Source organism: Marmota monax, unplaced genomic scaffold (genome assembly GCF_021218885.2).
Source record: "Marmota monax isolate L192 unplaced genomic scaffold, Marmota_monax_Labrador192_F-V1.1 WCK01_AAM20220418_F8-fsc00038, whole genome shotgun sequence".
Classification (NCBI taxonomy): Eukaryota; Metazoa; Chordata; class Mammalia; order Rodentia; family Sciuridae; genus Marmota; species Marmota monax.
This window is the reverse complement of record NW_026692498.1, coordinates 5,239,001-5,259,734: the sequence shown is the minus strand read 5'-3', so window position 1 is coordinate 5,259,734 and position 20,734 is coordinate 5,239,001. Positions and strand designations below refer to the sequence as shown.

Genomic DNA, 20,734 nt, shown 5'->3' with positions numbered 1-20,734 from the left:
ACACTTAAGAGAGATCTTTGATGTGCATTATTAACATTCATGCCTCTGAGACCATTCTTAATGGTGAGGCCAATCTCTCAGTTCATGCACAGAAGGACCTGGCTTAACACAGAGTCACTGTTCTGACAGAGGAAGGGACAAGGCACTCCTCTGAGACTTCCGTCAACTGGCACAAGTTACAATGAATGAACAATACGTACTGACATTTGTGTCTTCCACAATTCATGATAAATAAGCAAACTGGTTATTTGTAATCAGCCAAACTTGCTTCTGTGAAAAGGCTGCTACTGGACGTCGCAGAGCTCATGTTCCTTCCCAGTATCAGAAAGGAAAAAAATCAAGTTACATTTATAGCTAGTTTTAGAGTTTCAAGCTCTCATCTAGCAGTTATATCTCTTTCCAAAATGGCAAAGGCTCCTCACTTCTCAAAACTTCTAAAACAATCCTACTTTAGTTACAGTCATATTACAGTTGAGTCTGGTTGTCATCATCTATGCAGTTAAGATAAATGCCTTTCCCTCCACTAAAACTGAAGCTAGTCTATGGAAAACAGACATGAAATTATACTGATATGTATTAAGATCAAACCAGCATTTATTAAACCTATAGATAATGGTATATGGCTGGGTCTTCTCCAGATCAGATTTCTGAAGGATCTGCTCCTGCCCTTGCTGAACAAAGGACTTTTCATAAGTCTCTAAAACTAAAAAAAAAAAAACCCAGGATATAATGAGCAAGTTTGCTTATGTCTCATCTTGTATAGAGTTAGGGGCTGGAAGAGACAGATGTTTGTGGACACAAATTGAGCTGTAAGTCAATCACAAGGTTTTACCTTGGCTTTCTGGTACTTAACCCTTAGAGAACTGCATCAAAGAGCAGTCACATCACTGTCACTATGGAAATAAAGGAAATCACATATCTCACAACACCAAGAGGAAGAAATAGGAGAAAACTGAGAAGCATCTAGTTATTTTAAACCAAGTCACTTATAAATCATTACTGAAAGCTGGGGTTGTGGCTCAGTGGTAGAGCACATGTGAGGCCCTGGGTTCGATCCTCAGCACCACATATAAATAAACAAATAAAATAAAGGTATTGTGTTCATCTAAAACCATTTTAAAAATTAAAAATAAATAAATAAATCATTACTGATTAAAAAACATGAGGACTATTTCCATATACTATTTGATTCCCACAGAGGTAAAAAGTTCAAAAGTGTAAAACAAGGAAGGGGAGAGGGAAAGAAGGGACATACTAAACTAAACTAGTCTATCATATAATTAAGCAAAACAAAATATTCTGAGGAAACACACGGGCCTATCATTACGTGCAGCAGCAGTCCTTAATTAACATTCTTCAAGGAAAGGGTGAACTGGAACCCCCTTAAAGGCCCAATGGCACCGAAAGAGCTCACCAAGCAGTCACCAGTCTCTCCTCCATGGACACACACACAGACATAGGATGTGTGTGCAGTTAAAAAGAAGGAAAGCATGGGGCTGGGGCCGGGGCTCAGAGGCAAAGCGCTTGCCTAGCATTTGTGAGGTACTGGGTTCGATCCTCAGCACCCCATATAAATAAATGAAATAAAGGTCTATTGACAACTAAAAAAATATTTAAAAAAAAAAAAAAAGAAGAAGGAAAGCAGATCACCTGAATCACACCACATTTAATTCTGTTGCTACCCTGTAAGTTTATTAAAGTAATGGTATTTATTTATTTATTGGGGTTCCACATTTGCTCTGCATCTGTTAATTAAACAATTAACAATTTTCCATTAATTCTGGCGATTTTTGTTGTTGTTGCTGTTGTTGTTGTTGTGATAAGAATGAAGGCCTCAGTGAAGACCATAAATGTCTCTCTCCATGACGTACCATGTTTATTTCAAAAAGTTGAACATAAAACAGCAATTTGATTCTCCCATGTCCCAGGAGAAATAAATAAATAACAGACTTTTAGAAACTGAATTGAAAACCTTTGAAAAGGAATTTAAATTCATGGTAGAGCTCCTGGCACAGTGCTGGGGAGGCTCAACTTCTGCTGTGCCTGGTTCACTTCTTACTTCCTCCTCTCTACTGAAGTCATTTTTCAGAGTCTCTGAATGTGATTCCTCCCCTCATGTCACAGTAACCCCAATGACCAACAGTCTACAACGGCCACCAATATTTGAGGTTCTTCTTTGGCAACAAATGTTCCTCTTACACCCTGCAGAGTTTGAGAACTAAAAATATTTCAATTCAAAGTTGTAGATCTCATGGTTTTACTATGTTTAAACTTCAACCATAAGAGCATACTTGAACTAAGGTTAAGATCAGGAAGTTTTTTCCAACAAAAATGAGTTTACTGCCGGGTAAGGGGGCTCACGCCTGTAATCCCAACAGCTCAGGAGGCTGAGGCAGGAGGACCACAAGCCAGCCTCAGCAAAAGCGAGGCACTAAAGCAACTCAGTGAGATCCTGTCTCTAAATAAAATACAAAATAGGGTTGGGGATGTGGCTCATGTGGCTCAGTGCCCCTGAGTTCATTCCCGGTACCAAAACAAAAGAATTTACTATCTTAGGTCAAGCATGAGACTGTGGAAGTGTTCCTCTTCATCCACTTAGATACCACTCATTTCTACCCAGATGCTTGCAAGCATGGTCTCCACCTTCCTAAGCAGAGGCAGCTTTGGGAACGGAAACTAATATAATGTTTGCCTAATATAAAGATAACTGACTTGCTAAATACAGGAGTGTCTGCCCCTGAAACTAGAATGGTTTGTGAAACATACTCCATGCTATTAGTTTGGAAAGAGTTAATTTCGTTTTAAGCAGTTCAAATCATTCTGAGATTTATTTTCCTGAGTTACTTAATAGTCTCCCCTCACCTTAAAAATAAATAAGGAGAGTGCACATCTGTAATCCCAGTTACTCAGGAGGCTGAGGCAGGAGGACCGCAAGTTTCAGGCCAGCCTGAGCAACTTAGCAAGACCCTGTCTCAAAGATTAAAAATAAAAAAAGATGGGAATGCAGCTCAGTGGTAAAGGGCCCCTTGGTTCAAAAGAGAGGGGGAGAGGAGGGAAGGAAGAGAGAGAGAGAGGGAGGGAGGGAGGGAGGGAGGAAGGAGGAAGAGAGGGGAGAGGAGAGTGGAAGGAAGACAGACACAGAGTTCCGTTTAAATAAATTCTCATTTCCAAGCACTTCTATTTGTACTTAACTACTAAAAGATAATACTATCAGAGTGCTAAAATTCCAAAAAGGATGAAATATTAACGACTGCTAGTTAATCTTCATTAGGGGAAAGGCTAACTGCCAAGCTGCAGCTGGCTTTTACAGGGTCACTCATATAGTAGTAACCCAGCCCATTCCAGAGCTGGGTTGTCCAATATGGTAATAGTCAACCACATGTGACTATTTCAACTTAATTAAAATCAAATAAAATTTAAAATTCAGCTCACGGGCCACACTTGCCATATTTCAGTGTTTGGTAGTGACATATGGCTAGTGACAAGCACACTGGACAACACAGATACAGAACATTCCATAGCTTCCATCATTTCAGCGGTGCTCTATAACAGAGAACTTTACTCCTAGCTTATACATGGAAGAGCACACTGTGCCCATTTAAAAGGCTTTTATTTAAGATACAAATAGGAATGAAAGTCTTATCAGATTTAAACAATCTTATATCACATGCAATTTCAGCAGCTATTTATTTATTTATTTATTTATGGTACTGGGAACTGAAGCCCGGGTGCTCTATCACTGAGCTATATAACCCCAAACCTTTCTATTCTAAGACAGGCTCTCACTAAATTGCCCAGGCTGACCTTGAATTTGTAATCCTCCAAGTAGCTGAGATTACAGGCATGATCCACCAAACTGAGCTCAGCAGCTACTTTTTAAAGTATTTTAAAAGCATTGCTTAAATGCAAAATATACAGAAGAACAGAAATGGGACTTATTACAGAATGTACACAGTCCTTGAAAAATTCTAAAAAGACTGATTTCATTAGGTCTTTTAACATTAACAGAGCTAAAGGACATCAATTACTTGGAAAATGGCTCTATAATCAACTGCAATTTGATTAAATTAAAAAGCAGGCTACACAATAGACACGAGGATTTTGCTCCTTAAGATCTTCAATGGAGGGTCAGTGTTTTAAGGTGGCTCCAGCTGTGGCTCCTGCTGCATACTAGTTTCGGGACCGCAGATGTTCTGAGGTATGCATGGAGCAGCTGTGTACCTCCAAACAGGCTAACTTGTTCCTAGTACTTTTAGACATTAACCACTTTCCCAGCTGGACAGAGTCAAGGACAAAATATCCAATGAAAGGACTCATTCACATTATGACAATTTTTAACAAATTAACATCTAGATTGTCAATTTTAACTTTACTAAGTATATAATATATATAATCAAATATCACAGATAAAATCTGTTTTTTTTTTCAGGTTGAGTTGAAAAGACTGGTCTTTTAAAAATTTTAGTCAAAAAACTATTCTGTTCTGAAGATAAAAATGGATCTTTTCGAAGATCACAATGGGTATCAAAATCCTATCATAGAAATATAGCAACCTTACGTTTCTTTCCACATGTGGTTAGTGAAATAGCAAAAACAAAAAGGTCTGGGCATTTGAAATATCCTCTAACTGGATAAGACAATTCAACTTACATGAAAACTAAAGTTGACTAATATAAAAATTTAGGAAGATTATAAATTTATCATTCAAAGTTTTAAAGAAATCTCAGAGAAGTAGTTAATAAATTCAGCTTCACTGAGATCATACTTTGTTAACTGAGACTATTCTCCAAAATCTTTTAAAAAATGTTTTAATTGACATCTTAATTATACATATTTATGAGAGAAAATTTTTTTGATGTTGCTATAAAAACCATACCTTCTCCACTTAAAATTTTACAATCTAAGTCTGAGTTGAAAATTTCAGTGTAGAAAATCCAAGAAACATCAGCACTTTTTAAAGGTTTCACCAACATATATTCTCTAGATATAACACTGAGAATATCTGTTTGACTAATAAATATTAGATAAAAACAAGAATTAACTTACGATGTAAATAATGAACCAAGTCATACAGACCAACTAAAATAAAAGCAATATACTTAAATGTCTATAGTGCACCATTAACATCTCTAGAAAGAGGATTGAAGCATCCAGAGGCCCCGCCCAAGCTGCCCACACTCACCATCTGCAGAATCGCCCCATACAGCCGCAGGAGCACTTTCCGAGGCTCGTCGCCAACCGTGGCCATGGTGTCGGGTAAGGAGCACTGGAACAGCATGTTGCTGAGGCCACCTCTGTCAGAAATCAGAGGACAGTAAACATCCACACTGTGAAGGTGAGCAAAGTCACTCTTGGATGAATACAGATGAAAAGTCAGCCCACACAGGAACTGCGCTTGTGGCATCCTGCACCCTCTCAGAACACTTGGAAGGAACAGGATTAGTGAATTTATAGCTTTCATATTAAGTCCACAAGTCACACTAAAAATGGGCAAATTCCCAATCTGCTTTTCTACAGTAAACTTGTGCAGAGGTTTTTTAAAAATTGCCAGTGTGTACCTAGAGAATAAAAAGGGACAAAGAGGAACCTCCTCAGCACTAGGAATGGGGGAACATCCCAGAGGTATTCCTCTCTACAAGATCATATTCTTCTAGAATCCAAGATTTTCATTTTTATTTCCATAATCACAAAATTAAAATGCTGGGCCCTTCCTCTCTAAGGCTTGCGATTCCAGGATCCACCCTTTTTGTTCCCTCAACCAATTTTAACTAACAGCCTTGTCAAATGTCTTTGCAATGTTGGGCTGAGGATGTGGCTCAGTGCGAGAGCACTTGCCTGGTATGCATGAGGCCCTGTATTCTATCCCCAGCACTGAAAGACAGAAAAAAAAAAAAAAAAAAAAACTTGCAATACAAACTGGGGCTTTCCAAAGAAATGGGACCCCAATGCCCTATAGTCAGATTCATGTCTGACTACCAAAGTCAAAAGCAAGCTAGAGCCTTGGAGCAAATCATCTGCCTGGGTGGGAAACGATCAGCTATAGAGAAAAGTTAGTTCCTAAGATAACTATACGATTAAGAATTACTGATAAAATGCTCTTCAACTGTAGTGGACTTCATTATATCCTTTTCTTATCTAACCAATAAATCTTAGGAATACTACTTAAGCAAAGCACTATGATGGAAGCAAGAGTAACAAACTGAACATATGTGAGTCCCTGCCTTCAAGAAAGAGACAGAAACTGAACACAAATTTCTAGTTTACAATTCTAGAGTCCATAAGTCCAAAAATAGGTTTTACATGGCTAAAATCAAGGTTATGGCTAGAGGTCAAAAGACTGTATGTACATCATACCCTAGGAAACACAAGATAACTAGAAACAGATGCTGAGTTAATGGATTTAAAGAATAAGGGTGACTGGGGGAACAGGGTTAGTTAATGTTTACTGGGGACAGAATCTCAGACTGAGAGGATAAAGGGTTCTGGAGATGGATGTTGGTGGTGGTGACTGCTCAATGTGCATGTACTTAATTCCACTCAACTATACACTTAAAAATGTAGATTTTATGCTGTCTACCAAATTTGTAGTAAGAAAGAATGAAGAGCAGGGAGCACTTGTATGTGGCTACAGTCCCAACAACTTGGGAGACTGAGGCAGGAAGATAGCTTGAGGCTATGAGTTTTGAGGCCAGCCTGGGCAACACAGCAAGAGCCCCATCTCTTCAAAAAAACAAATTAAGTATTAGAACATTCTATATGAGCAACCTTAAAAACATGTCATATAATACATGCTGCATGGATGAACCTTAAAAACATTTAGAGCTTGGGGTAGAAGGCAGGGGGAAGGGGTGGGGTTTCTTTGTGATATGATGAAAATGTTCTAAAGTTCACCATGTACACAGTTGCATGGACCTGTGACTACACTAAAAACCACTTCAAATAGGTAAATTTAAATGGTACAGTACGTCAAATATGTTAACTCAATAAAGCTGTATTTTTTATTTTTTTTTTAGTTATTGATGGGCCTTTATTTTATTTATTTATATGTGTTGCTGAGGATGGAACCCAGTGCATCACACAGCTAGGCAACCTCTCTACCACTGAGCCACAATCCCAGCCCCAGTAAGCTGTTTTTAGTTCTCGGCGGACACAACATCTTTCTTTGTATGTGGTGCTGAGGATCGAACCCGGGCCGCACGCATGCCAGGCGAGCGCGCTACCGCTTGAGCCACATCCCCAGCCCAGTAAGCTGTTTTTAAAAAGAAAAAAGCAATGACCTTTTTTCCTATGATTTTTTTCTTAAGCAACTAAAAAACTTGAATATGTTTCTAGGCAATTCCCCTCAGATTTAAAAAAGCCATATTTAAGTAGTTTCCCAATGGCTTACTTAAAACAATCATTAAGTGTCTAGAAATGACTGAGTAAGGACCTATTTTCCCAGAAGACAAATTAAGTTGGTCCTTAGTTAACAAGATCAGAAAGAACAGGGAACCCAAGGTTCCTGGTTTCCAGAGCCAGCAGGAAACAGGCCCAGAGCAGCCTCACCCTTTCTGCTTACCCTCAGGCAGCACCTCCTCCACAGGGCTCATCAGAAAACACACCCAGGTCCAGCCACAGCCAACATGGGTTTCTGGCTACCAAGCAACAGGACAGGCATTACATCGGAGTTAAAAGCCCTGGTTTTTCTTCCTGTCACACACTCTTGAAAGCTCAAATAAATGCCAGAGCAAACAGATGAACTACTGTTCCAAACTGTGGACTTGATTCAAAATCTGTCCCCGTACGCCTACAGAAGGCAGTCAAGCTAGCTTGGCCAGAAACAAGCTCACAACTTGGAAATTCTTCATCTACAGTGTTACCTGCAGTCTGCTGCTCAACAGGCTTTAGTGAAAAAGCTATGGATTATTGCTCAGGGACAGTCCAAATAAATGAATCAAGGTCACTGGCACCAATGACCTCAACTACAATGAGAAACTCCTTAGAAAAAAGCCAATGATTAATGTGTCAAATAACATCACTGGGAACAAGAAGATCTGGTAAGAAGAAAGGCCAAGAAGAGACGGTAAAAATACAAGAGCCCAATTTGCTATATAATTTGTCAGAAATATCCTCCTAGGTGCTCTCAAGGATTTCAAAATTTGTGAAACCAAATTTGTTATCATACATAACAGCTTTACAATAATATAAGTCATAATTAAATAAAGGAGGCATAAGATGTTCATGCAAAATATCAAAGTGGGGCTGGGGATGTGGCTCAAGCGGTAGCGCGCTAGCCTGGCATGCGTGCGGCCCGGGTTCGATCCTCAGCACCACATACAAAGAAAGATGTGTCTGCCGAAAACTAAAAAATAAACATTAAAAAATTCTCTCTCTCTCTCCCCCTCCCTGTCCTCTCTCTTAAAAAAAAAAAAAAAAAAAAAGCCCCAAAATTTGAAAAAAAAAAAAAATATCAAAGTGAAAATGACACATTTACTTCGCATTCACACACATAAGCAATCCATGACGGTAAAAATAAAAGGACAGGAAGTGCCCACTGGTATCCCTCAAGATCACCACTTATTGTGCACACCTGAAATTCCAGCGGCTCGGGAGGCTGAAGCAAGAGGATCACAAACTCAAAGCCAGCCTCAGCAATGGCAAGGCACTAAGCAACTCAGAAAGACCGTGTCTCAAAACAAAATACAAAATAGGGCTGGGAATGTGGCTCAGTGGTTGAGTGTTCCTGAGTTCAATCCCTAGTACAAAAAAAAAAAAAAAGATACATATGCTAATCAAGAATTCACTCCCCTCCCCCCCCAAAAAAAATTCACTTCCAGTAGTTGGGATGTAGCTCAGTGATAAAGTGCTTGCCTAGCATGCAGGAGGCCCTGGATTCAATCCCCAGCACTGCAGAAATTAATGAATGATTGCAGGTAGCTCATTATGCATAGTATGTTGAATACAAATATGAAACAATCTCTAACATCTTCAGCATTCCTTGAAATGCAAAACAAAAAAATAATCTATTGAAAGTACTAAGAAGATGGGGGGGGGGGGGCTACATATTCTTACCTCCTGTACAGTGCCCAACACATGGCAGGCTCCCAATTATTTGTGAAAGAATGAACGTACTCACACACGAATGCATGCCCAAGATCTCCCTGGAAGAACACTTAATACTAACAATGCCTGCCTCTAGAGATGCTGAAGGTCAAGTGGGAGAAAGGCTTATTTTCTAGGATACCCTTCTGTAAAAGTAACTCATTATCTTTTAAGAAGTTTTCAAAACAAAATAAATGTTTGTGGCTCAGTGGCAGAGCACTTGTCTAGCATGTGTGAGGCACTGGGTTCGATCCTCAGCACCACATAAAAATAAATAAATTAAAAGTATTGTGTCCATATACAACTAAAATAAATAAATAAACACCAAACAAATAAAAATAGACCTTGTTTTTCCAACTGTCCTTTGTCATCACTTCATAAATAAAATGTACACAGGGAATAAGCTCTCCTACTTGCTAATTTGGTGAATATCCTCCAAAGATCCATGTTAAAGACTTGGTCCCCAGGGTAGTGCTACCAGGAGGAGCTGAGGACCTTTAGAAAGTGGGATCTTACAGGAGGTCCTTGGTCATTGGGGGTATGCCCCTAAAGGGGACTTGGGACACTGGTCTCTTCCTCTCTTTTGCTTCCTGGCCACAGGTGAGCAGTCCACTTTGCCACAGCTCCCCACCCTGTCATCCAGCCCCTCATCACAGGCCCAAAGTGATGAATCTGTTGATCTTGAAATGAAACTTCTAAAACTGTGAGCCAAAATAAATCTTTTCTCCTTATAAGTTAGCTGTCTCGGGTATTCTGTTGCAGTAATAGGAAGCTGTCTAACTAGCACTTGGCTGAATTTCCTTAATTATCAAGAAGGTTTATAGTAAGCACCATTCTACTCTACAACAACTGGAGGCCAATAAATAAATATATTTAGGAGCAGCTCAGTGGCAGAGCATTTGCCTAGCATATGTGAGATCTTGGATTTGATTCCCCAATGCCACAAAAAAAGCAAAAAAGAAATGTATCCTTGAAAATCTAAAATCTCTTCATACGTCTTCCCCCCCGCTTCCTGCCTTGCATACAACCTGGCAAGCATGACAGGTATTAATGATTCAAGGTCTTTACGGGTCTTGAACATGAAATATTGTTGTACGGTATTGGAGAGAAGAGATACAGAAGAACTCAGAATTGAACTGATTCCAAAGCATAACAGAAAATTTTTTTAACTTTTATAATAATCTTGATTTTTCTTATTTTACACTTTTCCTTAAAGAATATAGAAAATTTCCCATGAATTGGGCGCTAGTTAATTAAATCTTTTCTAAACACCCTTCCTCTAGTCACCTGACAGATAACATTCTGGGTACTTTCCCAGACGTTTATACCTAGGACTCCTTTTCCCTCCCAGATTTCCTTTTTGAACCGTCTAAAAGGCCAAAATGTCCCTTAGTCATATGACACACAATAACAAGGACGATTTTGCCTCTTGGTGGCTTTTCCCTCCTTCAAATTCCGAGAAAGTCCTACACCGAGCAGCTTGTTTTGTTTGCCCCCACTTGTCTTTCCCTGCAACCTTTTCACTGAGCCAAACAGCTCAATCCTTTTCAAGGGAAATCAACGTCACATAAGTGTCCCAATCAAATGAGCCACGCTATCTACCCTAAGGGTGAACCCATAATGTGCTGAAACTGGAAAGGTGAAAAAAATCTTTCTGTTCCTCTTAATTTGCTATTAGGTCACTCGCTACCCTTCAAGAAAGTAACTTTAACATTTAGCCATCAATTGCCAGGCTTCACCATTCCCACTTCATCTGACTTCAGAGGCGCATAAGACAGTATCTGGGAGCCTGTGGTGGGGACTGCTCCCCACTGACACACAGACAATAAAAACCAACTGTCATGTGGGAAAGGAAAGGTGGCGATGGCATTGGCACTGTAAAAACCATCCTTCTATTTACCACTTCCAAAGTCCTTGAGGGTGGGACAGCATAACACAGCTCCTAACTCATCATCCCTCTCTAGCCACTATGCTGCAGGTTCAAGGTGTCACGTTGGATCCAGAACACACAAAGTCAAAGGCAGCTTTGCAAATCCTTCCAACTATGTACCAGCTATAGCAAACACTGAGCATTCTCATCACGTTGGCTATGAAAACTATATTCTAAAAAGTTCATGTAGACATAAACGTACTCTGGGTATAAAACCCAAGTCAAATATGAGTCAATAATGTCATCAAAACCCCAAGAATAAAGCTTAATAGTCTTGTAGATGTAATTTACCCGCAATATGTAACCCACTTTAAAACATACCTCACCCACAGCATATGAAAGCTGATAAGAATTCAGTGTTAACTTGGACACTTGTGTATATCACATCCAAGGTTTTAAAAACTCAATTTGTCTACTTGGGAGGCTGAGAGAGGAGAATGGCAAGTTTGAGGCCAGTCTCAGCAACTTGGTAAGATCTGGTCTCAAAAAAAATAAAAAGGGCTGAGGTTTTAGTTCAGCACTTCTAGGTCCAATCCCTAGTTCTGCCAAAAAAAAAAAAAAAGATTTTTAGAGTAAAATCACTTTATTCAATGGTGATTTACAATATAATACAATCTTTATTTTAGCAAAATGTATTTAAATAGCTTCTCCAATGTATCCTCTATTTGTAGGCTTGGCAGGTCTAAAGAGGTCACTTAAGTTCTGTTACAGCATTCTAAGCAGAAAAAAATCCATGTGATACAACTACCTAGTGACTGATCCAAAGTCTTGAAATATGTCATTCTATACATCTCTCTATGCATGTATGTATGTATGTATTTATTTATTTATTTATACTGGGGGGGGGGGTTGCTGGGGATTGAACCCAGGCTTGTGCTTGCCATGTGAGCTATATCCCCAGCCCCCGCATCTGTATATTTTTTTATCATTTGTAAAAAGATTCAACTGCAAGTGAGTCAGCTAAATGCTCTGGCAGATAATAAACCTAAGCAACTGTTTTCTCCACAAAAACCTTCAACAAAAATATTTTCATCTACTGGGGCTGGAGGTATAGCTCAGTAGTGGAGCAGTTGCCTGGCAATATGCAAGGCCCTGGCTAGGTTCAATCCTCAGGCACAAACACAAAACTTATCTGCTAAATTAAAATAGGAAGTTACTTGGTCTATATCGAAAAAACTTTTTTAAAACAAAAAGTCACCAAAACCCCTGCAAACTGTCCACAAGACCCATGGCATCCAGTAGACCCACAGTCAATCAGCAAGGCTGGGGGCCTGATAGGGGAGAAGACAGAGGCAGCTTGAGAGTTTCAAGAGCATCATTGAAAGAAAAAAGACAACACAACTAGTTTCTCAGAGGAAAAATGAAGCTTAAGCCAACATAATACCAAATTTACATACTGAATTTAAAGCACAAGGAAAATAAGGAAAAAAGTGTATTAAAAAAAAAAAAAAAATTCTTCCAACCATCTAAAACTCAACTTGAAATAACCATGGCTGGGGTTAGGGGGAGTGCAGTAAAATGACAGTTTCTATAGGCAGTAATCAAGAACAGGCATCCCAACCCCCAACTCTCTGCACACAGAGCCTGAGGCACAGTGCAAAGAACAGGCTGTGACATCCAGCCCAGGGGGACTGCTGGCTCCACAAGGAACCATGTGACCTTGGTCAAGTTACTCAATGCCCCTAAGCCTGTTTTCTCACCACAAAATAATACAGCAGTATCTAACAGAGGTCTTTGTGAGGATTCCGGGAGATAATGTGAACTGCTCATCATCAGCACCAATCCCAAAGCAAAGGTTAATCTCAGAGAAGCTGCAGAGGAGACAGTAAAGCTCAGACATGAGCCCTCTACTCCAGGGAGGCTCAGCCCCCACACGTCTGGCACGGGGGTGGAGGCAGAGGGAAGAGGCAGGTGCCCTGTGCACTGTAGGATGTTTGGTCAGCGTCATCTTTGCCCTCTGCCCACTAGAAGCTAGCTGTACCACCACGACAATCAAAACTGTCCAATCATGGGAGGCTGAGGTAGGAGGATTACAAGTTTGAGGGCATGCTGGGCAACTTAGGGAGACCCTACCTCAAAATAAAAAGGGCTGTGGAGGTATCTCAGTAAAGTGGCCCAGGGGTCAATCCCCAACCACCAAAAGAAAAGTCCAAAATCACTTCCATTTGAAAACAGATTTTAGGGGAGCAGGGGCGGGAAGTGCCAGGGATTGAACCCAAGGACACTTAACCACTGAGCCTCATCCCCAGCCCTTTTTTGTATTTATCTAGAGACAGGGTCTCACTGAGTTGCTTAAGCCTCAACTTGAGTTGCTGAGGCTGGCTTTGAACTCATGATTCTCCTGCCTCAGCCTCTGGAGCCACTGGTTACAGGCATGTGCCACCATGCCCAACTGGAAACTTATTTATTTATTTATTTTGGAGGGGGAGTGGTACTGGGGATTGAACCCACCTTGTGCATGCGAGGCAGGCACTCTACCAACTGAGCTATGTCCCCAGCCCTGAAAACTGATTTTTAATAACTCTGTGACCCCCAAATTGGAAGACCAACATATTCTCTACACTGACTTTCAACTCCTTTTTCCGATCTCTATTCAAAATAATGTCTTCCTCTTGATTAGCCAATCTCACCTAACAGTAGTGCCTCTATCTCGCCCAGCTCAAAATCTTCCTTAGCTCCAAAGCTTAGGCCTTTCCCTACCTTTCAAATTCTTTCCTCCTTTCACTCCTTCTCAAATGTAAGTCTCCCAGCTTCCCAGCTCTCTCCCAACTAAGTTCTCCCCCTCCCCGTCCCAGGCCATCCCAGAACCAGTTTCAAGTCACTATGCTTCACCTCCAGGGAATGCAGCCAGCCTCTGGCACATTCCCCTCTTAAAAGGTCCTGCCACCTTTCCAGTTAGGGAACACTCTCACTTCCTCTCAAAGCACCCTAAGCACACCCTCTAGCCTTCTGACCTCCCAGTCCTTACTTTCTTTACTAAAGCTCAACCAAAGGAGCACTAAGCACACTAGAGTGTGGACGTGTTGGGAAAGACCTGGAGATTACCATCTCTCTGTGGAAAGTTAGAGATACAGGCTTTCCCTGGACAGGTCGAGTGTTCTGGCTGCCCGCTCCACAGGAGGAAAAACAGGAGAACCAGGTACCAGTGCAGCTGGACAAGGCTGAGAGCCACGGCCAGTGTAGGCAAAGGAAAGGGAACACACTGGACAAGAGCAACGCCTGCGACCCCATGGAGAGTGGTAGTAAAATACTACTCAGGCTGGGGGGCAGCTCAGAGTCCAGCACGCACTGGAGGCCCTGTGTTCAATCCCTAGGACTGAAAAAATAAAAGTAAAAACTAATGAGCTGCATAACCTCTGGTTTCCATTCTGGCACATAAGCTTGGAAAGGGCTGCCCAATCTATACACACAGAAAACAGACCAAACTCAAAAAGTCAATTATTCTTCTCAGATCCATCAGTGAAGTCATGAGGCACACTCCTCCCCTAAAACTGCACAGGCAGGTGGAGACCCAGAACCGCACCTCACCAGAGCAGAAACCTCAAAGGGAAGCAATGTGGGGCAGGAAGACCTGCTCAACAACTGACAAACTGCTGGGAGCTTCAAGGGAATGGGTGGGGATTTAGCTCAATGGCAGAGCACATCCCTAGGCACAATGCAGAGTTCAATTCTCTGCCCTGGAAGAAGAAAAAAAGAAAACTTCAGGGGACCATCATATAGTGGGTTTCCACAATTATTCATGAACTCTCTACCAGGTCCTCACAGTGATTGGAAATTAAAAAATCCCTTCATAACTGGGTAAGAAGGCACACGCCTATAACCCCAGCAATGTGGGAGGCTGAGGCAGGAGGACTGCAAGTTTGAGGCCAACCTCAGCAACTTAGTGAAACCCTGTTTCAAAATAAAAATAAAAGGGGAGCAGGCATGGGTGGTGCAAGCCTGTAATCCCAGTGGCTTTGGGAGGCTAATGCTGGAGGATGATGAGGTCAAAGCCAGCATCAGCAACTTAGTGAGGCCCTGTCTCAAAAAATAAAAGCTGCTGGAGAAGTAGCTGTAGCTCAGTGGTAAAGTGCCCCTTGGAACCAAAAAATAAAAATCCCTTCATGCTTCTGGCAGACCAGTGGGGAAAGAAACCATCTTAAAATACACAGCAGCATTCCTCTCTCCTTAACAAATCCCGTCTGCCCTAAGGAGAAGCAGTTTTGACAGAGCCTCATCAGCTGGAGTTTTCTCAGAGCCTAACCTATCCTAGGAGAAGGGAATATACTATTCCTGTCCCTCTGGTCATCTGCCCCACCTAAGGGGAGTCAATACCAAGCTTGACAAGTATACTGGCTAAGGGTGCTAAGGGCAAAGTTCACCAAAAGGCTGAGCCCAAATAATAGGACTTCAGGTTCAACATTCAAAAATCAATTAACACAACTTATCACATCAACAAGCTAAAGAAGAAAAACCACTGGGGCTGGGGTGTAGCTCAGTTGGTAAGTGCTTGCCTTGCATGCATAAGGCCCTAGGTTCCATCCCCAGCACCACCAGAAAAAAAAAAAAAATCACATGATCATACTTTAGAAACAAAAGGAAAATCACCATGAAAGCAACACTGAAAGTGCTTCTCAAAACGGAGTTAGAGGGGCTGGGGATGTGGCTCAAGCGGTAGCGCGCTCGCCTGGCATGCGTGCGGCCCGGGTTCGATCCGCAGCACCACATACAAACAAAGATGTTGTGTCCGCCAAAAACTAAAAAATAAATATTAAAATTCTCTCTCTCTCCCTCTCTCTTTAAAAAAAAAAAAAAAAACGGAGTTAGAGGCCACTAAGGAAGCAGGACACATGCTAGAGTCCACAGTGGCCTGGGTGTAAACTTGGGTTACCTCTCTCTCCCCTTTGACTTCAGGAGGCATCTGGAATACCCTTTTTTTTGTTTTGTTTTATGCTGCTGGGGATTGAGCGCAGGGTCTTGTGCATGTGAGGCAAGCACTCTACCAACTGAGCTATGTCCCCAGCCCATCTAGAGCACCTTAACTACCACAGATTACATTGTGCCCAAGAAGCATATCAAGAGGTTCCAGAACATTTGTTTGTTTTTATACTGGGGACAGAACCCAGGGGCGCTTTACCACTGAGCCACATCACCAGCCATTTTTATTTTTTGAGACCAAGTCTTGCTAAGTTGTCCAAGCTAGCCTCAAACTTGGGATTCTCCTGACTCACCCTCCCAGCTGTACTCCTGTTTTATGGAAATTTCCATCCTTTTTATACATTCTTGTCTTTATCTTCTAACAGTAATGAAGCCCCTTTCCTTTCCAGCATGTAAGCTCCTGCTTTTCCTGCCTTCCTCAGAACATGGATCCAGAGCTATCTGAATCCATGTCTTCTGAACTATCATTCTCAAGACCCCAAATAAAGTCCATTTTCAATGCTGTAGTTTCTCAGTTTAGACTGATCAACTGTATCAATAGATAAAAGAAAGCATTTGACACACTGGGTGAGGTGGTGCACACACTTGTAATCCTAGCAACTAGGGAGGCTGAAGCAGGATTGCAAGTTCAAAGCCAGCCTCGACTTAGCAAGATCCTAACTCAAAATTTAAAAGTGGGGAGAGGCTTATTTAGGAAGTAGTTCACTGGTAAGGAACCCGAGTTCAGCAATAAAACAGTATGACAAAATTCAACACCCATTCATGATAAAAAGTAAACTCTCAGAATACAAGAAATGGAGTGGAGCTTATTCAACTTGATAAACAGCATCTATAAGAAACCTACAGCTAATATCATATTTAATGGTGGCAAGGTCACAACTTTCCCACTAAAAACAAGTACAGAGCAAAGACGACCCCCTCTCACCACTCCTTTTCAATATTGTACTAGAAATCCTAAGTAATGCAGTATGACAAAAAAAGAAAATAAGGAGCCAAGCATGATGTTACACACCTGTAATCCCAGCCACTCAGGAGTCTGAGGGTAGGAGAAAAGCAACTTCAAGGCCAGCCTGGGCAATCTAGAGAGACCCTGATTCAAAAATTTAAAAATTGGGGGGCTGGGGATATATGGCAGTGGTAGAGTACTTGCCCAGCATGTGTGAGGCCCTGGATTTTGTCTCCAAAAGTACAACAAAGTAAACAAATGAAAGAAAAAAGGAAGCAGGTATGATGGTACATGCTTCTAAGTCTAGCTACTCCAGAGGCTAAGGATAGCAAATTTGATGTCAGCCTCGGCAACTTGGAGAGATCCTGTCCCAAAATAAAATATATAAAGGGATGAGGATATAGTTCAGTGGTAGAGTGCCAAGATTCAATCTCTGATACTGTGGAGGGGAAAAAAAAAAAAGGAAATAAAGTATACAGAGGGGTGAGGAGAAATAAAACTGACAAAAAAAACCCCAAGAACTAATAAGAGACTACAGCAGAACTGCAGACTACATGGTTATTATATAATAGTCAACTGCTTTCCTATATACTAACAACAAACAAGTAGAATTTGAAATTCTAAACACACTACATTAACATCTCCCAAAAGTGAAATACTCAGATATAATCTAATGAACTATGTACAAGGTCTACATGAGGAAAACTATAAAGATTCTGATGAAAGATATCAAAGAACAACTAAACAAACGGAGAGATATAGTTATTTTCAAGATGTCAGTTCTTTCCAGCTAAAACTGTAGTGTCAACACAATTCCAACAAAATCCCAGAAAGTTGGGAATCAAGATAATCATGTACAACATTTAACTTTAAGGACCACTGACCTCCAAGAAATTCCAATCATCTTTATTTTGGTCAGATCATGTCTGTAGAGGGCTGGAGAACGCTCATTGTGCTCACACCACTAGCACCTCAATTCCAAATACTGATTACTGGGGGGAGAATCACAATGTCACTACAGGTCCACAGGCAAGGCCATTTTACTATGCAGACCAAGTCCAAACACTTGTAGGACACAGGTTGCATTAACTATTTACTTACAACAAAAGAATCATGTCTCCCATTTGTATTTAAGAACTGCTTTTCTTTTGAATATTTGAAATTATGTGATGCTGAGTATTCTGCTGCAAAACAATAAAAAAGAATACACACCAAAAAAATCCTAATGAGTTATTCTGGGGGTACCAATAAACTGATTCTGAAGCTTATGTGGAGAGACAAAAAAATTAGCCAACAATATAACACTATCCAACTTCAGGACTTATTAATAAAGCCATGGTAATCAAGACAGTCTGGGCTGGGGATGTGGCTCAAGTGGTAGCGCGCTCACCTGGCATGCGTGCGGCCCAGGTTCGATCCTCAGCACCACATACAAAGATGTTGTGTCCGCCGAAAACTAAAAACTAAATATTAAAAAATTCTCTCTCTCTCTCTCTCTTTAAAAAAAAAAAAAAAGACAGTCAGTACTAGAAAAAGAATGAATAGCTAGGGCTGGGATGTAGCTCAGTTGGTAAAGTACCTGCCTTGCAAGCACAACGCCCTGGGTTCAATCCCCAGCCCCACAATAAATACATAAATAAATAAATAAAAATAAAAGAGGACAACTAGATCGATAGAACAAAAAAGTTCAAAAATAGCCCAGCCCTTGGACAAAGGCACAAAGGCAATACAATGGAGCAAAATAGTCTTTTCAACAAATGGTCCTGAACATTCACATGCAAAATTTAAAAAGCTAGACACAGCATATCCTCTGTTAAAAAAAAAAATTATATATATATATATATATATATATATATATATATATAATGGGTCATAAATCTAAATATAAAATGCAAAATATAAAATGCAAAACTAAAAAAGTCCTAGACACTAACATAGGAGAAAATTAAGATGACCTTGGCTATAGTGATTTTTTTTTAATAACAAGACAGGAAATAAATGTCCACACTTTTTATTGATGAAATTCAAAATACAATAATTAAATCAAATTTTGTAACACGGGTCTCCCCATGAGAATGGAATCGTTCAGGGAACATAACAGTTAGCTTGAGGTTCAAAGTCAGTTTCCTGTCATTGACATCCTTTACAGATATTTGATCTGTCAGTGCTGATCTGCAATGAGCACTGATATATTTCATCACTTGGAAGGCACTTGGAAAGTTCTAGATTCTTCTCTTGATATTAGCATGTCATCACACTGCAGTCACTGACAGTAACAACTCTGCTTTGAAGGGAAAAAAAAATAGCTTATTCTGAATGACCAAGGCTCAGGAACATGGGTTCAAGTTACCTTGATAATATATTCCCTGGTGGCAGTTCTTAGAAACAACATTAAAGGCACCATCCAAGGTGGAGTCTATAGTTTAGTAGAAGAGCACATACTAAGAATGCATAAATCCTGGGTTCAATCCCCAGTGCATTTACATAAAAAAGGCATGATTCATTGAAAGAAATAACTTTTAGGGTTAACTTCTTTAAAATTAAAAACTTCTCTACAAATGTCACTGTTAAGAGAATGAAAAGACAAATCACAAACATAGGAAAATATGCTTGCAAAAGACACATCTGAAAAAGAATTGCTATCCAAAATCTACAAAGAACTCTTTTTTAAAAAAATTTTATTAGTTATTGAAGAACCTTTATTTATTTATATGTGGCGCTGAGACTCGAACCCAGTGCCTTGTACATGCTAGACAAGCACTCTACCACTGAGCCACAACTCCAGCCCTAAAAAGAACTCTTAAAACTCATCAATAGGGCTGGGGATGTGGCTCAAACGGTAGCGCACTCGCCTGGCATGCACGCGGCCTGGGTTCGATCCCCAGCACCACATACAAACAAAGATGTTGTGTCCGCCAATAACTAAAAGAAATAAATATTAAAAAAAAATTCTCTCTCTCTCTCTCTCTCCATCTCTCTCTCTCTCTCTTAAAAAAAAACAAAAAAACTCATCAATAAGAAAACAGGATGGATTTGGTAGTGTACGCCTGTAATCCCAGTGACTTGGGAGGCTGAAGCAGGAGGATCACAAGTTCAAGGCCAGCCTCAGCAATGCAATGAGGCCCTAAACAACTTGACAAGACCCTGTTTCAAAATTAAAAATTAAAAAGGGCTGAGGATGTGGCTCAGTGGTTAAGTGCCCCTGGGCTCAGTCCAGGTACCAAAAATAACAATAATAATAATAAAACAATCTGGGCTGGGGGTGTGGCTCAGCGGTAGAATGCTTGTCTAGCATGTTCGAGGCCCTGGGTTCGATCCTCAGCACCACATAAAAAAATAAATAAATAAAATGAAGGTACTGTGTCCACCTAAAACTAAAAAAGTAAATTTTAAAAAATAAATATTTAAAAAAATAATAAAAACAATCTGTTAAACAAAAGCGCAAAAAACCTGTACAGATTTACCAAAGAAGATAAGAAGTATGAAAAGATGTTCAACATCATATCATTAGAGAACTGCAAATTAAAATAAGATACTAGCTGGGTGTAGCAACACACACTTAGCATACTGAGCAGCTGGGATTATAAGACAGAAGGATCAAAATTTTAAGACCACTCTGGGCAACCTGTCGCAAAATAAAAATAATAAAAAGGGTCAGGGATATAGTTCAGAGGTATAACAGCTGCCTAGCATGTGAGAGATCCTAGATTCAATCCCCAGCACCAAAAAGAAAGAAAAAAAACCCCTCACACACCTATTCGAATGGCCAAAATTCAGAGCACTGACACCACCAACTGCTGCCGGGACAGGGAGCAGTAGGAAATCTCACTGCTGGTAGGAACACAAGATGGAAGCACCAC

At 40.5% G+C, this 20,734-nt stretch overlaps 1 protein-coding gene across 4 annotated transcripts in view; it reads right to left on the bottom strand.

Annotated features, from left to right (window-relative positions):
* Chka (choline kinase alpha) overlaps positions 1 to 20,734 on the bottom strand; it is a 57,744-nt gene that overhangs the window by 31,051 nt on the left and 5,959 nt on the right. For all 4 annotated transcript variants that reach the window (XM_046445004.2, XM_046445001.2, XM_046445003.2 and 1 more), the window contains exon 2: positions 5,183 to 5,294. In XM_046445004.2, coding sequence (XP_046300960.1) covers positions 5,183 to 5,294 — 112 coding nt within the window. The remainder of the gene's footprint in view (positions 1 to 5,182; positions 5,295 to 20,734) is intronic.